This window comes from Diorhabda sublineata, chromosome 1 (genome assembly GCF_026230105.1).
Source record: "Diorhabda sublineata isolate icDioSubl1.1 chromosome 1, icDioSubl1.1, whole genome shotgun sequence".
NCBI lineage: Eukaryota > Metazoa > Arthropoda > Insecta > Coleoptera > Chrysomelidae > Diorhabda > Diorhabda sublineata.
The window spans coordinates 42,494,860-42,515,960 of NC_079474.1; the positions used below are offsets into that span (position 1 = coordinate 42,494,860).

A 21,101-nucleotide genomic window follows, 5' to 3' on the forward strand; every position below is an offset into this window, starting at 1 on the left:
CGAAATTTGCACCGAGGACGATTAACGCTATGACTTGTCATCGACAAAAACATCGCAAAAGTCCATATTCAACACGCGTGCCTTTAATTTCTTTAGTGACCCAGCTATCTCAACTTATTTAATGTCTTCATCTAGGACAGCCTCTTTGGAGCACCCACTGCGTTCATCATCCTCGCTGTTCATTTCGCCTAGTTTCAACTTAGCCAACTACTTCTTAACAGTTGAGTTTTCTAGGACAATATACTGTCTGAAGGTATCCTAAAATGTCCGTTCTGTATGTTTTTTCTGGTGATTATATACATACAATTTTATAAACCCTCGTAAAATATTTAAATGCAAGTAAACGTTAAGACATGTCTATTTCTAGCTAATTTTATTTTTATCATCTTTCTTTGCCGCAGAGAATAATTTCTTCTACGTTAAACGGATGCGATTTGGCAAAAATTTTAAATATTCTGTAATAAATGTCGTTGGAAATATATGAGTGCATATTTTTATTTAATAGTCGAGACATTTTCGAAGTATACAAGTCTTCGTATCTTTCGACCATGTGAAACCGTTGCTATAGCAAGAGCTATTAAATGCGTAGTTGCCAATTTATTCGACTTTACGTTAACAACGTAAACCAAGAGACCTAAAATTTGTTCTGAATAAACTAAATCTTTTGGATATTTCAAATAGAAATAGGCGTCGACGCGTCTAGGAAGAAAAACTCTTATTTTCTATAAACTATATGATCTTAAACAATGTAATTCTAATTGTTTCAGTAATTATTAAGTAATTGTCTCACAAAATGGGTGCGAAACAGTCAAAGAGATCAGTAGATATCACAAATTCTCCAACAAAAGGTGAGGCCGAAGCTATTGGAGAAGGTGAAGGAAGAGTAGTCAAAATTGGCGATGCGGATATCAAGTCCACAACGAATGGTGCTGTACCACACACAGATATAGAAATAGGGGTAAGTACTAAAAAATTAGTAAACCACTTACATTTATTTTGTTTGATAAATGTTTTATTTGTTATTAGTATTGTATTAGTATTAGTATATCTCCTAAAAGGAAATATTGAAAGTAATATGTTTCGAGGCACGCACAGATCAAGATCACATGATGCCTTTTTGCCGATTATAAGAGATATCTTAATTTTCATTTACGATAAGGCTTATATTTCGATAACTTGATACATGCAGATATAAAAGTGGAGCGAGCACCTTCGTCAAAATTTATAACAAGGAAACCTGGAAACCAAGAAATGCATTACTACTATGTACTACTCCCTTATTTGGAAATTGAATGTTCTCTTTGTGTAGTTTCTCGATTGAAATATTCATATTGAGATAGAAAACTCAAATTCAACCAATTTTTAGAAATTTTCCAATTTATTTAAGTTACATTTAGATGCCTTATGTTTTCCTCAACGATACCCTATATAAATTCTATCGGATTTAAATCCGGTTAATATGAGGGTAAACTCAATATAATGAAACCATGTTCTCGTATGAGTTCAACAAATTGGTACTTTATATAACTATTTGTATGTAATTCTTCAATTACCTCGTAAACTGCTCAAATTGAAAACAATATTTTTTCTATTCGCCATCATTTCAATATTTAGTGAATTACTATTTGTGACTGGATTAACCTGCAGGGAACGATAAGATTTATTGTCGCAAACGATTACGAAGTTAGCAGGTAGATTTGAAGTTTTTGTCGTAACTATTTGTCGTTATTGACTGACTCTATTTCGGAATGATGATCTGTTTTGGTACCTGAATTATTTAAATGAAAAAATTTGATCTCCAGTATGAACGATTATCAATCGTTGAACTTTTGGAAGGTACATTAACAAATCGTAGAATTGTCAGATCAACTTTTCGAAGTAGTTCTTATCGGGCGTTAGTAAATATTTCTATTGAGGAAAATTGAAGTATGCCACTGTCAAATAGGTATACGTAAACTTATATTTAAAAAATGTATAAATTCATATGAAAACAACAAAATTTGAAAAGTTTGAAGATAATAAAAAAAGTGTTAACTAAAAAATAAACATTGTCAAGTACATAACAAAAAAAGCCGTGAGCAGCAGAGCTCCATCACGAAAGTCGAATTTTTCGTCGAATGAAGAATTTAACTAATACACAAACAAATCTTTCGATAAAATGAATTTCTTGGAGATGATATCAATTCTCAATCTTATTTCTTTATATGGAAAATTTGCTATTCCTCAATAACTTTTCATTTCACAAATTAACTCTCTCTCTCGAATGAAAATTCATAATTTCAATAGACGCGGTGGTCTCGAACCCTCTTGTTCAATTCCAATTGACAACAAAGAAAAAATTGTCATAGTGACAAGAAATTTCGAAAATGGGAAGTAAAAAAAATCACCCTAGCAACGATCATACTCGTATTATTCATTAAATAGTATGCGGTCCAGTTCAACAATTACAACGATCAAAATGATTTCGGGCGTTTTGTGCTAGAAGAACTGAAGAAGAAAACTTTGAACTTGAGAAAGACAATTCTTCAACATCACCCCTACTTGCATGCGAAGTTCGAACCCTCTAGTTAAACTTTTTCTGGCCAAAAAATAAGAACAAAAATGACCATAAAATGGAGAGGGGTGGAGATGGAAAGTTTCGACCTTAGACAGGAAATCATCTCGCAACTAATTGAACCTACATGTGAAATTTCATTTTTCAGTCGCTTTTCGTTTGACCTGCAGAGGTGAGCAAAGGTCAAAAACCACTTTTTTTGCACTGCGACCCCTCGAAATATTCATTTGTTTTCAACCAAACTCTAATAACATCAATCCGCTGCCAAAAAAGCCAAACAGATATATATATATATATATATATATATATATATATATATATATATATATATATAAACTACAGACATTCGAAAAACCATCATAATCGTGTTCAGGAGGTCTTAAAACATGGGAAAAATGATGTGCCCCCCATTTTTCTTCTAGTCATGCCTACCGTAATAGTCTAATTTTTCCTTGAAAAATTCGACTAACTAATTATTTGCACAGCATAAAACAAAGTCACCGATTTTACGAACAGTTACAATTTTTGAAATTTTGAAAATTACCGTTGTATAATCGTAAGTTAGGTAATTCATTTAACAAATTTTACATTCCCCGTTTTCATAAACACACACAATAAGTAATTTTTTTTGGAATGCGTGCATCGAGCGCACGGTGGTTCTAGCGCACAGATAATATAGGAAGGTGCATCGAGCGCACATTTTCAGGTATAAAGACGGTATTTTCAATCCCCACATTAAGCTTGAAATGTTTATTACCGTAAATAAAAGAAGAAAAATTATAAAAGAGGTAACAATAGAGTAACAAAGAGTCATAGTCTCCTAACCTAACCTAACATAACAATTCTCTAATTAAAAGGCTTTTCTGTGGAAAATTCAAAATACGCTATTTTTTTTATTTTGAACCTAATACCAAAAACCCACAAATTCTTAGAAAAAAATGTTTTTCTATCAATTTTTCTTGAGTATTTTATATAATATTGAACAGTTGCTCATTTGGAAAATCAAATTTTCTTGTATGTCGAACTAGATGCGCGAAATGTTTTCTAAATGTGCCTGTGCGCTCGATGCCCGTGCGCTCCTCGTACCCCACCATTTTTTAGTCCCCTAGAATATTTAATTTTTGTTAAATATTAGTTCAATCAAAACTTTTCGATTGCTTTTTGTTCCCCTATGAAAATAAATTTTTATAAAAATTCGCGTTAGGGAATTCCCTGATACGGCAAGATCCAAATTAATTATTTATTTCGGCGACTCATTTTCTCTACATTTTTTAGTAATAAATCTAATGAACCAGTATTCATACTGCATTAACGAATTCTGCGGAGATTCCGAATACAGAACAATCATTAATCATTCACATTTTTTACGTTCCAATGTTTAAATACGCGGAAGGTACTAAATATACAAAAAAAAATAATTTTAATATTTTTTCACTTTGTTTTCTTAGCAATTAAACTTTTAATGGTTATTTGATATGATCATCACAATTTATGTTCCTAGAGCGTAAACATTATACCTATTTTGGTCCCTAACATATTTAATTTGTTTACAATATTTCATTTCTATTTAACTTTTTTCGAAATGAAACTTTTCGATTCTTTCGTCTTCTCCATAGAAATCTATTTTTCTAAGAATCTAAGAGGATTCTGACACGTCAAGATCCAAATCATATTATTTCAATTCTGTCTTATGAAAATTGTGCACCACGAGGGTTGCTATTTGAGTTTTGAAATATGGCAACACAGATGTAAATATGTCAAATCTAACATTGTCATCTTAAAGTTTGATATTTTTAATGGTGAACGCACGGAAACTAAAGCGTCAAAACCTGTATTTAAAAATTTATTGATCGGAATGGTACAAATAATGCGATTCTCCTGCATCAATATATTTTTGCCATCGAAATTTCCACGCGGTATAGGCTACCTGGAAGGTTTCAACGGGAATGTCATTTAGCGACCTCGTCCTAACTGCTCTAGTCTGGTGGGACAAGGTCGTGGATATAAGTAATTCAGGGTACGATACCGATATCGTTTTTTGTCAGGTAGTCGGTCATGAGGAAGACGCAGACGTGAAGGCGCATTGCCTTGGTGAACTTTCCAAGAATTCTTGATATTCGGCCTTGTTTTTATCTTCGTAGTACTTCAACGTGAAATTTAGCAGTAACTGTCCAGGTAACAGGAATTCGGAGTGTGTTCAATCTTTTTCCAACCATTCCGGAACATCTTCTGCTAACTGTCCCACTGGGATTTCGAAAAGTCTCCGTTGGAGGTCCTACGCCTACGCCCGAACGCGCGCTGCGGTGTACAGTCGCTTTAGTAAGAAATATGACTATTTTACGGACATACCTCGTATCAATTACCAAATCTAATTTGAATTAGACACCGCGTAAAACAAAACGATAATTTTACCTCAACTGTTGAATATAGTTCTTCAAAAAATATTTTTACAAAGAACTTGAATTAGATACAGAATTGACAATGGAGGAAATGTTCAAGAATCAAGTGAGGATTGATGGCTTAATCTGAATTGAACCAAAATTTTGTCAAAGTTCTCCTACCATAAACAATTCATAGAAACCTAAAGGCATACGTTCACTTCACCACTAGGGTTAGATTAGAGAGCAAACCAAACTTACTCAGGTTTATTATCTTGAAATAAAAATATTAAAACGGAGCAGAAACTTCGCTAGAAGTGTTCATAAATAGAATACCAAAAATTTTCATTTAGATACAGAGAAATACGAAAACACTTGTCTGCATAATTAGGAAGAGAGATTAGTTGGACTTATTTTGGGTGGAATGAAGAAATTTTTGATAGTGAGGAGGATTCATTGGAATTGGCCCTGATACAGGAATTTCTCCTCTGCAGGTCTGAGTCTATGGTGATTGTTCATGCTGAAAAAAGAAAAACCGAACGACCAAACAAGATTTGAAGGAAGTGTTCATTATTTACTAGATAAGCAGGTAATTGGGTGGACGGGTATAGCTGTGAGTTTGTCATCAAACGCGCAAAATAAATAGCTGTTATTCTCCTTTTGTATTTTTGGACTCTCTTCCGTTCTTACCTGAGTTGTAGCACCGCTCAACTCTCCCATAAAAAGTAACTCTCTCCATAGATTAACCGAATAATAATTTTTATAAAAGTTTTCTCAACTGATAAAACTCACTGGAACTTCTCCCCATCATTAAATATCAATTTTACGTACAGCCCTGGGGTGGAAAGTCATTCTAGAAAGTTAGCGATGATTTCTCGTTTCTATTCTCCTCAAGACGGAGTGAAATCATATTTCTCGAATAATGGGAAAAAAAGAAAGCTGGAGAGAATAATAATAAGATACTTGCTACAAAATGATTTTGTGCTGAAATATTCAATAAATTTGTATCATAAATAAGGTCCTTAACACACCAATTCGTTTATACAGCATGCAAAAGAAATTTTGTAGTTGTATATACAAGAATTGCATCAAACACACTGTGAGACAATTTTTTCATAATATCCTGAAACCCAGCTTGGATGCAATTTGTTAACTTTAATTGGTTCTTCTAGAATAAATATTGCCCTTCATTAATCCCCAATAAAAGAAAATCCATCGGATTAAAGACTGAGCAACGCAGAGGCAACTCAATGCATCCTGTTTCCCCTTTCAATGCCTCAGAATTTCTTAGATTAATGCGATAGGGCCACGTTCGGATGAAGGAAATATTTTAGTTGTGGCACAACATATCCAGATACCTGAGCCATCAGGACTCGTTACACTAACCCAGGATATGCCAACCACTGCGACTCAAAGGATCTATTGTATTCCCTTTTTCTTACAGTGGCAGCATGCTCAGTATTTATAGCTTACCTATTAATCTCACTCCTTTCGGGAAATTCATGATTTGGTTTTGTTCTAGCTTCGAAAGATCTTCATTTTTCATTTTCCTTAGTTTTCCTCACTTCGAGAGAAAGAGGATAGAAGTTTCGTCTTCTACATAATAGAATCTACCATACCTAGCGTTTTTACTTAGGTTTATACATTCAATAGATCTTTTTTGGTTATAGTTTCTCAACCATGTCTCAGGCTATATAGATTATTCCAGTAACTATGACATCCTTTTCTAGCGTTTTCTCTATTCTCCTTTAGCCAATTCCATGCAAGGGTTCAAGTAGCACGAACGGTTTACCCGCTCATACTTTAGCAAGTCTTTCTTTCTATTTTCTTCTCTCCACTCTAGTTTGTCTCGTAACCCATTGAAGAGTAACTTTTTCTTTTTATTTAGCTAAAGTAACTTCCAGGCATTCCCAAATCTGCTTATATCTCATGATTATCTCTGTGTACGCTTCGATGTTAATCCAATTTATTTGTACAGTTTCCTTTGAAAGTAAATTATTTCTCAAAGTTTATCTTTTTGGTATTTCTTCCTAAATTTAATCAACATCTGGATTCTGTTTCTCCCTGTGTGACTCCTCTAAACTTCATGAGTGAGGTATTTTCCTCCACGCTTTCTCGTGATGTTCAAACCGGTTCTACTACTCCAAACTAATACCTCCAACGGGAATATTGGTCTCATTATTATACGTGTAGGTAGAAAATACATGAGTTTCTTAGACCCAGAGCCTGTTTACTTGACCAGACAATTTGAAACAGTAGCCCATCAGTCGATTAAACAGTATCTATCTTACAGAGCTGTAATTTGAGACCAGTCTGTTGTAGTTTCTCTTAAGATTGAGCTGAGGCATGAGACGTTGATATCCCCAGCTGCTAAGACGCTTGTCCCCCGAATGTGCTATTATAAGTACGGAACTCGTGGTCTAATTCTCTACGATGCGGTTAAATCATAACGGCCTGGGCGAGTGATATTATTCCTTTTCCCATCTGGTATCTTCATTTTCCTACTTATAGTAGGTCTTAAGCTTTCCTGCTCAGATTATTTATTCTAGAAACAAAAGAAAATTATGTATATGTATTTTGAGCCATTCTGTATATTTATGTTTATCTAATATACAAATATTTATCTTATTCTATTATTTATTTGTAAGTCTCATACAATATCGTTTCAAAATAGTAAAGTCGAAGGTCGAGAATGTATATTTCTGAAAACACTTGTTTATGTAGTCCTAAAATAACTCAGTTTTGTTTCTTATTTATTTTCTTTATATGATAAATCGATTGAAACATTTGTTGTAAAAACTTTTGACTAACTTCATTCTCTGCACGTTTCAGTGTCATTTTTGCATTAAATATATTTACATGGCAACCGCTTAGTTGCTGGGTGTAGAGTAATACAGCCCAGAGGCCCTATCTTCAGAAGATGTCGTTCTTCGACCGTTCGACCTTGAACAAGTTTACTCTTAATACCGCAGGCAGCTGTGTATTTTAAATTTATACTTAAGGTCGCCAACTGGGAAACGACCAAGATATATTAAGCATCTTTGTAGAGTTGGGCACTTACCATCGAAAGAATTGACAAGATACAAGGGGATTATTTTGAAGTTACATTTATACGAATTTCGAATAGAACTTTTAGTAATCGGCGAATCATTCAAAGTATTTTTTTGGAGGTTTTATTTTTTAATCTTTGTTATCATTCGAAGTAACCATTTTTTACAATATTATTTCTTAAAGATAATTTCTTTGAAATGTTTCCGCGACTACGGTTAACAAGGTCCATTCTAAATTTCCAATTCACAATGACGCGTGTATTTCGAGTTGTATTTGGCCAATGAATCTAGTCGTAGAATTTGAACTTTGCATAGTCCCAAAAAAAAGTCCTGAGGTGTGATGTCGCTTGTTGTAGCCTCCCAATTCACTGGTCCAAACCGTGAAATGATCTGTTCATTGCCCTAACAGTAAAGCTATTCGGCAGGTGGTGCCATCTTGTTGGGACAAATTGCGAGCATTAAATAGTCTGTCATCATGGAGCGATAACGGTCACTATTCACAATAATATTCCGGCTTCTATTTTGAAAGGTTTAATTATACCACCGACCCGTCCATAAACCACACCAAACAGTTGTGTCCGGATTTAATGGACCTCTTCGGGTTGTTCATCGCCCCAAATACCCCCAAATACAAAATTTTTGTCAAAAATAGTGGATATTCTGTGTAAGCCTGTCAATAGACCCATAACTAGAACAGAAATAATTCGAAAGGTCGGTCGGCTTAAATTCTTACACTAATTTTTTTGTACGTTTTTAAAGAAAGATTCTTAGTAAAATATCTCAAGCTGTTGAAAACGCCAACAAATCGACAGTTTACGGTTTACGCGTTTTATATTTTCTTCACTACGTGATAGATGTGGTCTATTTGGTCGAATATTATCCAATAAAGAAAATTGGGTCCCAAACTTACTGATGGTAGAGCAAATTGAACGTTCGGTAGTCGATTATATGGACAATAAGTTTCTCTAAGCGCCCGACACACGTGTCGCGAAAAACGTTGAACAATCTGTAGACTCTGTGGTAAGCTAAGTATTTCCCTCTAGGTTCGATCCAATCGTTCATTGCAATACGTTCGCATAATACTCGCCGCAGATGGTTTTTCTTTTGTCAAGATAGTCAATTCAAATTATCCCACACGTATCCTAAAAAATCGACACCATGACCTCTCCTGCAGATGAAACGGTCTTTGCTGGTTGTCCGTTTCCAGTCCATTGTTATGATTGTTCTTTTGTTTCGGGTGTGAAGAGATGGATTCACGTTTCATCTATCACACATTGACAAACACTCGATGGAAACATCTTCACGACGCTATTTCTGTTCCATTGTGAGAAAACGCGGCACCTATCTCGCGCACAGCTTTCTCATCACCAAAGTTTCAGTTAATATGCGATGTATTGCACTTTTTGATATGTCTACTATGTCTGCTAACTCGCGTACTTTGAGTCGACGATCATCCGGTACCACTTTGTGCATTTTCTTCAACATTTCTGGAGTCGTCATATCATTTGGTCGACCATTGCAATGTTGATCTTCGTACGGTGTCGTTTAAACTCTGATACCCAATATTTTGTTGTTGGTAACGAAGGAGCAGTCTCGTCCAGAATGGGATCTATCTCAGGTTTTATATTGGTTGGGTTAATGCCTTTCAAATAAAAGTTTTGTATAATATAACGTTGACCAATTTCTTCTAGGTTTACAAATTCATTTTGTACTTTCTAATACAGTGGACGACATTTTCCAGCAACTACCGCTGTCTCTAGGTCAGGCCAGGTACATCTAGGACCATCCTCGTATAGAGCAAACCGATTTTGTAATTATAGAGAAAAAAAGAATTCGATTTTAAATTTAATTGCAATTTTCTAATTGGAAAAATAATTTAAAAAACTGATGGAAAGATACGTAAATCATATTATCTTGAAAGCACTCCTTTCCACGGAATGATTATTGGTTCTCTGAAATCAAAAATGAAGCAATAATCATGGATAGGGTTCACACCAGCAATGAAAATTTAGTGGTTCGAAAGGACCACCTAAGTTATGATTTAGTGGTCCAAAAATATAACGTGTTAGACAAAAGTAAAAAAATTAACATATGCATGCTACACATACTTTTATACATATTTTTACGGCATATATAAATTATTTTATGCAAAAACAGCACAGTAAATATAAAACATAGGTTTTTTTAAATATATTTTGGGCGACAAATTTGTCGTTGATGTGTATGATTTTGGCGACAATTGTCGTTATGTCGCCATGCTGGCGTGAACCCTAATCATGGATGATACTGATCGTCCCAGATCCCAGACCCAAAACGACGGTTTTTATTGGAGAAACGTGTTCGCAAGGAAAAAACCGCTATTTAAGTGTTTAAAATCTATTTACCAATAATGATTATTTCAAAATCTTCATAATCAAAATATATTTATGATAGTATAAAAATGAACACGGAATAGCAATCAGAATATGTCGTGGTTCCGATTTGAATACTCATAAAGATTTTTTGTTGATAAATACAGATAACTACCTATTCGAATTTCCTTTGCCATTGTCCATATTTCAAGCGGCGTACACAAAATCATCACCTACCGTGTAATAAACGTATCGCCGCCTATTCCATTAAAAAAAATACCACAAAGTCATTTTTAACTTGTTTTTTAAACAGTTGAATTACGCCGAAAATGGGGATGTGCCGCCCGCCGAAATTTGTCGAGCGCAATTCCCTATATGCAAACAAAGAAGTATCCGTTATTCTCATCATTAACCGGATTTCCTCTTTGACATTGGCTACCCGATAGACTGACTTTACCTCAACGTCGCGTCGCTACCTGCCTGTAAATTGCACATAATCATTTTTTAACAATCTATTATTGAAATTTGTATATAACAAAAATATTATAATTCATTTATCTATATCGAAATAATTACAAAGGGGCTGGAACGTAATGTTGCTTTTCAAGAGAATAAAGTAAATTTCTAATGCCGGACCGGTTGCCTTTTTGAAATTCAAACGAATAAAGTCAGGCCGATAAAAATCAACTGGTTGTTCAATAAAGTGTCTCGAAATGGCATTTTGGACATCATTCAAATTTTTTGCCACTAACAAAATGTTTTAGCGATAGGAACAAATGTAAATCTGAACGTGCTAAATCAGGCGAATATGTTGGGTGAGGCAGTACATCACGTAATGCATTATTTTTTTCTTACACACGGTACAGTTTTGTGCATTATCCTGTTTCGATTGAATATTGGTTTAACCGATCCGATTGTTCGTGAAGAGTTTTTTCTTGTTATCTTTATATATGTATCCACACAGAATCGCCTTTTTGGGTTCGCAGTACTCCGGCATTTGAAGACTGCCACTGTCTTTTGAGTTTTTGGATAATCGAATAGAACCCGTTTCTGTCTCCAGTGATCAATCACCCAAAAACTGATATGAATGGTGTCATTGAGGCAATACGTTGCATGTATTGGATCGGTTAGTTTTGTTCGGGCAGTTTTAGAGGAACCCAAACATCGGCTCTGCTTATTTTTCAGAAGTACCGCATTTCGTTGTCTAATGTTGTTGATTTTCTTGATAGAGAGATTCATACTGCTGGATCTGAACTTGGAGAACCATCTTTTTTAAGAATATCTTCTGCGCCTCTACTACTAATATTCAATTATTTAGAAGTGAACACATGACAAAAACCTTGAAATGTCTCTGACACCACTTCCAGGTACACTTTCGTATGTCCATTTGAAATTTCACATAGAGAAATTCTTCCGACGTGTTTATCAGCCGAATCTTAAAAAAATGTCACGGTATAGAAAATAAATAACCGTATTTTCAGATAAATCGACTGTAAATAATGTCAAAAAATGTTGTCCGACATATTTCTATTGAGAGAGCTGCAAATTGAGATTTTCAGTTTAGCTGACCCGAGAAAATTGACATGTTTTGAACTTTTTCGACAGAAAGAGCGGAAAAATGGAGAATAATAGCAGAGGAAAAGAATATCTACATTTAAATACCTAATACAAATACCCTTGTTGACTTTATTCTAGTATAAGAGATTAAGTAACATAAAATGAAGTTATTAACGAAGGAAATGAATCAACTTTTATGAATTAAGTGGCTGTTTATCGAAATTCCGTTAGACAGACGAAACAAAATTAACCACAATCACAGTTTTCCATAGAAACAATAATAATTATTGGGTTTAAAAAAATGTTTGTAATTAAGAAACGTACTTTGAAATTATTTTAACATTTCACAATGATTTTGTTAGGATTGAAATTCTGCAAATCGCAATGCCCCCATGCCAAACAAATAAAAATCCTTAATTTTTTTGGTTCGATTAAATTGAATTGGATATCTTTAAATTTCAATCATTTATAGTATTTTCTTGTCTGACTTAGAGGGGCTCTTTGTTTTAAAAAATAGACAATTTAATTACTTTACTTCAATTTCATTTTTCCCCATTGCCAAAAAAAAAAATTCAGCTTAGTTAAGTTACTGAACTTGACATCATTTTCTCAATAAAATTCTCATCATTTCCTAGGTCCAAAGAAGTCCATTGCAAAAGAACTTTTCGTCTTCTTTATAGTAAAATACCAGATACGTCAAATACACAGCAAATCAAAACTCATTGGTTTTTCGAAGTCATCATCTTGTACGTACTTCTTCAGAAGCAATCTTATACGATTACCTCTAAAATCTGTTTGAGTTTATGTCGACCATCTAGGAAACCGATATGGAAACAAAATGGTCGATATTGATTATTTTGAAAATCTAAACTATATTGAACTTATTCTTCTATACCAATTGTCTATTTTTATTCTTTTTTTAATTCAATTATTTTTTTATTTCATTAGAATCCTTAACATTTGAAATCTTTAATCTTCTTTCAAATTGATTAATTCTTCTATCTTTTTGAAGTTTCCTTTTGCTCTCGTTGCATTATTAAATTATTTATTCTAATAAAAATTTTTATTTATGGTTATAATAATGTACAGTGAAACTGAATTTAACCGTATTGCCTACATATTTAAAAACGTTAATAAATTTATCCAATGATTAGTTATTATTTACATAATGGTGTAAAATATTATTACGATCTTGTCTGCTCTCAAAAATTCCTATGATGGACCAACCTTGACCTTGATAACGGATACTAACCCACCAAACCCTATTCGATTGTTGTACGAGTGTGCCCGACAAAATACCAAATGAACAATGGAACGACTCATGCGGTGGCTGGATCTTTCTTTTTGCCGCGGGTCATTGAAGTGTGAGCAATGACAAAATAAATAAATAAACGAAAATCGTCGTCGAATGCGACACCGCATAATTAATTCGATTAAAATTTTAGCAGACATGATCCTAATTTGAAATGACTCAACCACGATTGAGCAAAAGTGGAAGCCGTATGACAAATTGATGTACAAAGGTATCGCGTAACGGATAATGAGCGAAACACGATATTATTTGAAATTGAAAATACAAAGCAAAGCCAATGATTGAACCAACTACCCTAAATATTGAGTGGTGTTTGAATATTTGTTATTCCTTTAATCTTCTCTATTTTGATATTCCATTTGTAATAGACGAAACAGCATTGACGTTAAAATGACTTATGACGCTGATATTATAATCTAAATAGTAGTGAACTAATATTTGAATATCTTGAAAAACAAATAATTGACGAAGCTGAGGAAACAACTTTTATTGACGTAGAAGTTGAAGTATGTGGTAGTGTAAAAGCACGTCCACGTCTCGCATTTATATTCTATCAACAACTTAGTTTCAAGTATCAAAAATATGATTTTAATTTGAAAGTTTATGTTTTATCTTTGCCAATTTTAATTTTACAAATATTTTTCATCAATTTTTATAAAGAATAGACACTATCTTGGTGAAGACACGTTTCACTGTAAAAAGTCAAATTTACAGATTTTCACGATAAATACTTTACCAAAACATATCAAGTTGAACAGAAATTACTGGAATTTCAGAAGAAGAATTGAGATTCCACAAAGTAGATTTTGTGTTATGGTAATATGTTGAATAAAAATTAAAGGTTCAGATTTTATAGTGAAAATCCGATTTTACTACGAAAACATATCAAAATTTATGGTGAAATACTTGTTTCACAGTTAAAACTGAAATTTTACAATGTATTTTTCAATTTTTCAATCAAGTTAGACTGGAATTAATGACAATTCACAAGAAATATTCTAAATTTCGCGAGTTGATTCAAATTTTGCAGAAAAAAATTCAATTTCACATGTTTTTACTTGGAAAAACGGAATTTAACAAAAAATATTAAGCTTTATGGTAAATAGTCAAATAAAAACCTAAATTTCAGTTTTTTTAGGGAAAATTCAATCTTACGAAGAAAATATCTAAGTTTATAATGAAAAATACAAGTTTTACAGGAGGAATAGATTCTCAAAACAAAAATTCATTACTTCACAAAGTAGATTTCAGTTTTGTTATAAGTTGAGTAAAATGAAATATTGAAAAAATCAATGAAATTTTACAGCAAACAAAGAGTTTTTGTAGTAAAAAAGATCTCGGGAATTTTACATAGAAAATATCAAATTTCATGGTCAGAAACATGCTCCACAGTAAAAAATTCAAATCTCGCAAATTTCACAATGAATATTTTATAAAATAGAATAAAATTTGTCAGGAATAAATGAAATTTCGCAAGTAAAAATTGACATTTCTTAAAGTAGATTCAGTGATCGTCGACTGCCGCAGTCTACTACTGCTACTCGAGGTTTATTTAAGGATCAGAATTAACAAACGGGCTCCTGAAAAGTTTTGGCAACCGTTTCTAAAGCTAGTCTTCTTCTTTCTCACTTTGAATTTTTTATTTTACTCATACAGTTTGTTTCATCCTCTGGTTGACTTCTCTATCTATTTTCTCAATATGAGGATATCTGTCCCATGTAAAAAACATTATAATTAATACAAGAAACCCCATAATGTATTTATGACTTTTTCTAATTTCATTTATATGTATTTTCTTGGTTTTTAAAGCAGATTGATTTATATAGCCAATTTTAGAACTTTGTCCCAGTATGAATATATTTACTTATAATTGGGTAATAATAATTGCTCTACTGAATACACTGTTTACATCAACACTCACACAATTACACTGTATGACGCGCGTTTCGATAACCAGTTTACTTTCAGTCTCTGAGGACGCTAACTTGATTATCGAAACGCGCGTCTGTATGAATATCACCAACTGTTCCAGGAATTTCAGCTTACCTGCCCCACTGATAGTCGATAGGGGTACTTATACTCGGACCAGTTTTTAAAAAGTGTTAAGAACAATAATTATTCTATAAACGCGAACAACGGAAGTTATTTTTTACTAATAAATTCTTGTAGACTGTTTTATGACACATAAAACACTAATAGACTACATTAAAGGGCGCCAAGTTGTTGAATTATGAGCTTATAATAATAGTGTTGATCAATAAACATATTTCAAATTAACGAATTGTTGTATTGATTGATTGATTAACCTAAATACCAGTACAGAAAGTATAATTTTTTACTCATATGGTTGGCGAGCCATGGTCGAATTTACAGTAATTCAAGAATGTTGAACCGTCATATCGCGTTGGTTGTTAACCACATTTTCATTTTAACATAATTGGAATATAAACGTCTGAAAAGATAAACATCCTTGTTCAATTTAGAGCATTCGCATGAAATTTATCTGGCATATTAACTACAATTAACAGAGCTGTTGAAATTGAGATGTTTGATATTTAAACTACAACACGCGCTTTTCCACACACGAGGGCTGGAACAAAAGTCATGACGACTATTTTTTTTTCTTGGAGATACCAGTCCGCTTCGAAAATATGACATATACAGGGTATTCCGGGACTTGATGCAAAAAATTCGGCAGTGAGTAGTGAAAATAATGATGTGAAATGTGAAAAAATTCTCATACGAACCCTTGTTCCTAAATTATAGGCTTTTAATGTTGCGAAATCAGAACTTATATTATCTAAATTTTTTATCGAACATTATGAATTTTTAATTGATGAGGCCTACAACTCAGAAACGAGGGGTTGGGTATTTTTCATGTTACATCATTATTATTACATGTAGAGACCAAATGACAATATGTTAACAACATGTGTGATCGATCAAAAACACTGAAATATCCTTATACAATTTATATATTGCCCCATATACTATCGTATATGGGGCAATAAAGCCTTCACGGTGCTAAATAATGTTGACGTGACAAACTTGGGCCTAAAGACTCTCAAATTAGTACCCTGTTGCTATTATTACATGCTGTAGGAGGCGTTGAATATCATCAGCTTCAAAATTTGCTGCACCAATCGGATCATCTGTTGGCACCCAGCATTAGCAGCAAATTAATAATAACAATATTAAAAAAAGGAAAAATATGGTTCTGTGTAAATAAAATCAATAATGAACCTAGCCTTTCATAATAACTATTTTATTATTAAAAACTCGATAATTAATGAATTCGTTTGATTTTTATTGTAGGAAAAAGATGAAACCGCGAAAGAACTCACCGCCGAAAAAGAAGATGCCGAAAAAGAAGTAGCAGAAGTTAAAGAGAACGGCGTATCGGAATCGGAAGATGCTAAAACACCGGATTCGGAATCCGTAGGAGATAATTTGAATGAAACGGAAAAATCGCCGGAAAGTACAGAAAATAAAGTAGAAGAAACGGCGGAAGCAAAGAAACAAAAAGAAAAGAAGAAAAAGAAATGGTCATTTAGGAGTATATCTTTTTCCAAGAAAGACAAATCGAAACCCGGAAAGGATTCCGAGAAGAACGGGGACGTTAAAGAAGTAGCAGAAGAGGTAAGCGTCTTTTTTTATATAATATATATGAAAAATAATCGAAAAATTATTCTTCTTATTAGAAGCAAAGTGGATTTTATCCAGCAAAAATAATAAAAAAATTCTGTCACGTCCGGTTTAAGGAATATTTATTAACTTAACTGAAATATATTATTACTAAAAAATGACTAATTACCGCTTCCTTTTTATAACTTTTTGAAATAGTTTTTCTTCTAATACTAACAACAGTAATTCCCTAACATCTCTTTCTTCGAAAACCTTTAAATCTCGATGAAAACGTTACCCTTATTCGTTACTCATACTTCTTAGGTTTTCAGGGAAAATACAGCAGAAAATGAATCTTTAACGACATGTTTTTTATTTTCCAATTTTCCTTTTCGAATGACTTCCAAGGAGCTTTTTTATTAACAGATAAAAGGATTTCAAACTGAGAATCTTTCATAATTTTACGGATTTGTGAACCAAAAACTTTCAGTTTTCCCTCTGTAACGTTTGGAAAGATTTTTTATAACTATCGGACAGCCTCACTGTTTTTGTCAAGTGCATTCACAAATTCACATTTTTCATGAACCCCTATCTAAAGGGGGTAGAGTGATGTTATTTTCATCTATCAACAGCTCGTGTTCAATGTTTTATAATTACAAGGGGAAAATCGAAATTCGCTGAGCGGTTTCGACCTAGTTGGATCTCATCAGATCATTTGGGAATATGCATAGTGTCAATCTTACTTTAAATTACGAGAAGATGTTAGATCGCTCTGAATGATCGAACACGGCCACTGAAAATTTCGGTATCGACTAAAAAAGATCGATCGACGATCTTCAAAGATCGTGAATCTTTGAAGATCAATATTCGGCGCGGTATCAACCAAAAACATATAGTTGTTTTCTAATTCAAAAGTCAGCAGATATTTTCTTTAAATTATATAGGTCTTTTTTCATTTTTATTTACACTACCGATCAAAAGTCTTTGCCCTATAGTTTATGTGAAAATAATACGATCGGTTTTGATATTTATATTTCAAAGAATATTTAAGAATTTGTCTCACAACAACTCAATCGGGTTGAGGTAAGGCGACTGTGATGGCCAAACATTCTTCCTTTCCAAAACTTTCAAATACTTTTTGTACAGCTTCGATGAATGCTTGGGATCGTTGTCGTGCTGGAAAATATTTTTTTTTTTTTCCAATCAAATGCTGGCCAAAACGTATTTTAATTTTTTAATTTTTTATAGCTCTCCTTAAAATCCCTCCGAATTTTCCAGATATTCAGTCTGCCCTTCCTCCAAACCATCACCGAACCTCTGTCGTGTTTACAGTCGAGATGAATACATGAATACAACCTACGTTCTTTCTTTGACCCGCGAACTTACAAATTTTTATGTTTTTTATCCTTCTGCAACCTCTTGATGTTTTTTTGACATCTTAAAAGTTGTTTCCTCACTGCCAGCCTTCTAAAAAGGCCGGCTTCTCTAAATCTCCCTAGATTCCTAGATTAATTAATCTTATAGCTCCTTTCTCTGGACCCGTTAGTCGTCGATCACGTTTACTGATCAATACAATACGCTTATCTTTAGCGGTTGTGGGTTTTCGGGGTCGTCCTGAACGTTTTCTATCGCCAATGCTCCTCATGGATGCACATTTTTTCACATTATAGTCTACATTACGAGGTATTTGTAGTTTGATGGCAATGGTAGGGTTACTTTTGCCTAGACTACGAAGACTTATTGCCGACTTTGCGAGAACGAATTCGTATACGAACTTCACAAAAAGATGTTTTGGGTCAAAAAGAATAAATCACAGCACGTTATTGCGTCTCAGGGGGTGAATTTGTCGTACTCGTCGACAAAATATAAACATGAGCTCGTATAAAGTAAAAAAAATAACGCTCACTATTATTTTTGATTTTAAGACAATTCGATCTTCGCTTGACAAGTGTATTATTTTGAAATTTAATGAATGGACTATGAGGTAGCCAAAAACTTTTTATCTGGAGTGTATGTAAACTCTTTCTGAAAATTTTCTTCTTATATTCTGAATTTCTTTAATTAATGACTTCTTAATCTTATTACTTAACACTAGCACGTCTGTCCTATGTAAACAGCATTACAAGGATCGCCAATTTTGCCTATGCTGTTCCATATGTTATTTATAGGAATTTTTCGGTATAATTTCTTCTTTTTCTTTACGTGTGCATCTAAATGTCGATGATATTACACATTAATCATTATTTGATTCAATGTCTTTGAGTTTCCCGAATCCTATTTTCAATTGGGTACTTTCCTTATTTCCAAATATTCTATTTTATCTCTTATAAACGAGCTCTTCTATTTTATGACAAATATTAAAATCTAAACGAAATTTATATTTACTTGAGTACATAAGTCACGTATGTTTAAGAGCTGTATCTAATCTCCAAAACGACATTACATCCGCAAAGGGAACGTGGCAATGATTTCGAAAAGCTTTCCCAAGACTCCTATTAAACTACTCGTGAACGCTCAGTCCCACTGCCCCACTCAGACGCCCTAATTGGAACTCTGGTAGCGTTTCCACTTTTATGTCGCCGTTGAAGTATTTTCCCCATTTTCTTTTGTGCTTTTAAATGAGATTTTGCTGAAAAGTAGACGGGCATATTAAAATTTTTTTATGTAAACGTTCATTTTTGTTATTAAAAGAGCTGTTCTTTGGATAAGCTCTTTTTGTTGTTCGCACTAAAGGGCTTACACGAATTACGAAATTGATCCTTTGAAACTGGTATTAGTCTATGTATTTCTTGATAGCAAATATACGACATAATATATTGATATTAAAAAGGTTGCGAACTATTTTTTATTAAAATATTAATCTAATTTGAGAATTTCGTGTCTTCGTGACATTATATTTTATTAATTTTCATTCCTCATTTGGTGTATTAGACCTCTCCTGGTCCTAGTTTTTCAAGTCTCTAATGCGAATACCCCACGAGAAGCAAAAGGCTCTGATCTGGTATAAAACTAAACTCCATCTCTTCATTAGAAGAATTTGTTTTCTTTGTCTAGTCAATAGACGAAATACTATTTTTTGTTTATTAGTTGTTGTAGTTTCCTCAACTTCTTCAAGTACTGGTTCTCACAAATCTCTTTTTTTATAGCTTTTAAAAACAAATATTGTCGAAAAATAATCGATAAAACTTAGTCACTAACACCTTCGGTTATTTTTTTGTTCGTAAATTTTTAATACTATCTAACTCTTATTCAACCTGAAACAAATACAGTATATATTTTTTTTCCATAATACGCGCCTTTTTCCGTTTCAAAGAAATTACAGTTATTAAGGTTTCTAACACATATAATTCCTAAATTGCCTGTCAGTGTTCTAATCGTGTTGTTTTTGAAGGATTCAAAGGTATAAAACAGGAAATCGAATGGAAATCACGTTCGGACGTACACCCGCAAGCAGGATGTATGTTAGTGACGTACGATTTATTTTATGGCAACTTCCATTTTCGAATTGACCAGATTTTAATATTACCCGTAATTTACCAACGGTAACCGGAGAAAATTTCGACGATATTTTGTACACAAGGAGACAGAAAAGTACTTAGTATGTTTGGCAAGTAAAAATTATTAGATCGCCTTATATACTACTTGTTATTTTTTTAGTCTTTATTGGATAACCACTAAGTAAAACTTTATCAATATTCGTTCGAACCTCGAAGCCACAATATCTGTGTAGAACCGTTTTTTCTTGTATCGGGCGTCTCTCTTTTCATTTCTCGTTTCGGCCTATTGCATTACATATCACTCTACCATCCACCACAACTCCAACCCTGCAGAGGAGTATTTCCTATATCAGGGCCAAACCCAATAAATCCCTTCTCCAATATGAATAATTTCCTTAACTCATCTAAAATACTCAACGAATTTTTTTTCTTTCTCCCTCTCTCTTTATCTATATCTTTCTCTCCCTCTTCCTCTCCCTTTCTCTCTTTCTCACCCTCTATTTTTCTCTCTGTATCTTTCCCTCAAATTTAGCTTTATCTACAGTATATAACCTAGAAAAATAAAAATTCTTATACCCTATAATATGATATCAGTGACACAATGAGAATACGGTAAGAAAAAAAAATCGAACGTATTGCAGTGTTAGCATCCTGTACCAAGGTCACTAGATTCTCGTTTTATTTATAGATAAATGAAAAACAAAACACCGACCTTATTGTATTATTTGTTTTTGAATGATATTGCGCATTTGCTGACAATTGAATATTAACTTTTATT

General features: G+C 33.3%; 1 protein-coding gene across 2 annotated transcripts in view; it reads left to right on the top strand.

Moving 5' to 3' along the window:
• LOC130441193 (cell surface glycoprotein 1-like) overlaps positions 1–21,101 on the top strand; it is a 162,324-nt gene that overhangs the window by 68,197 nt on the left and 73,026 nt on the right. For both annotated transcript variants that reach the window (XM_056774770.1, XM_056774763.1), the window contains 2 exons: positions 768–958; positions 16,518–16,841. In XM_056774770.1, coding sequence (XP_056630748.1) covers positions 794–958; positions 16,518–16,841 — 489 coding nt within the window. In that variant the 5' untranslated portion in view covers positions 768–793. The remainder of the gene's footprint in view (positions 1–767; positions 959–16,517; positions 16,842–21,101) is intronic.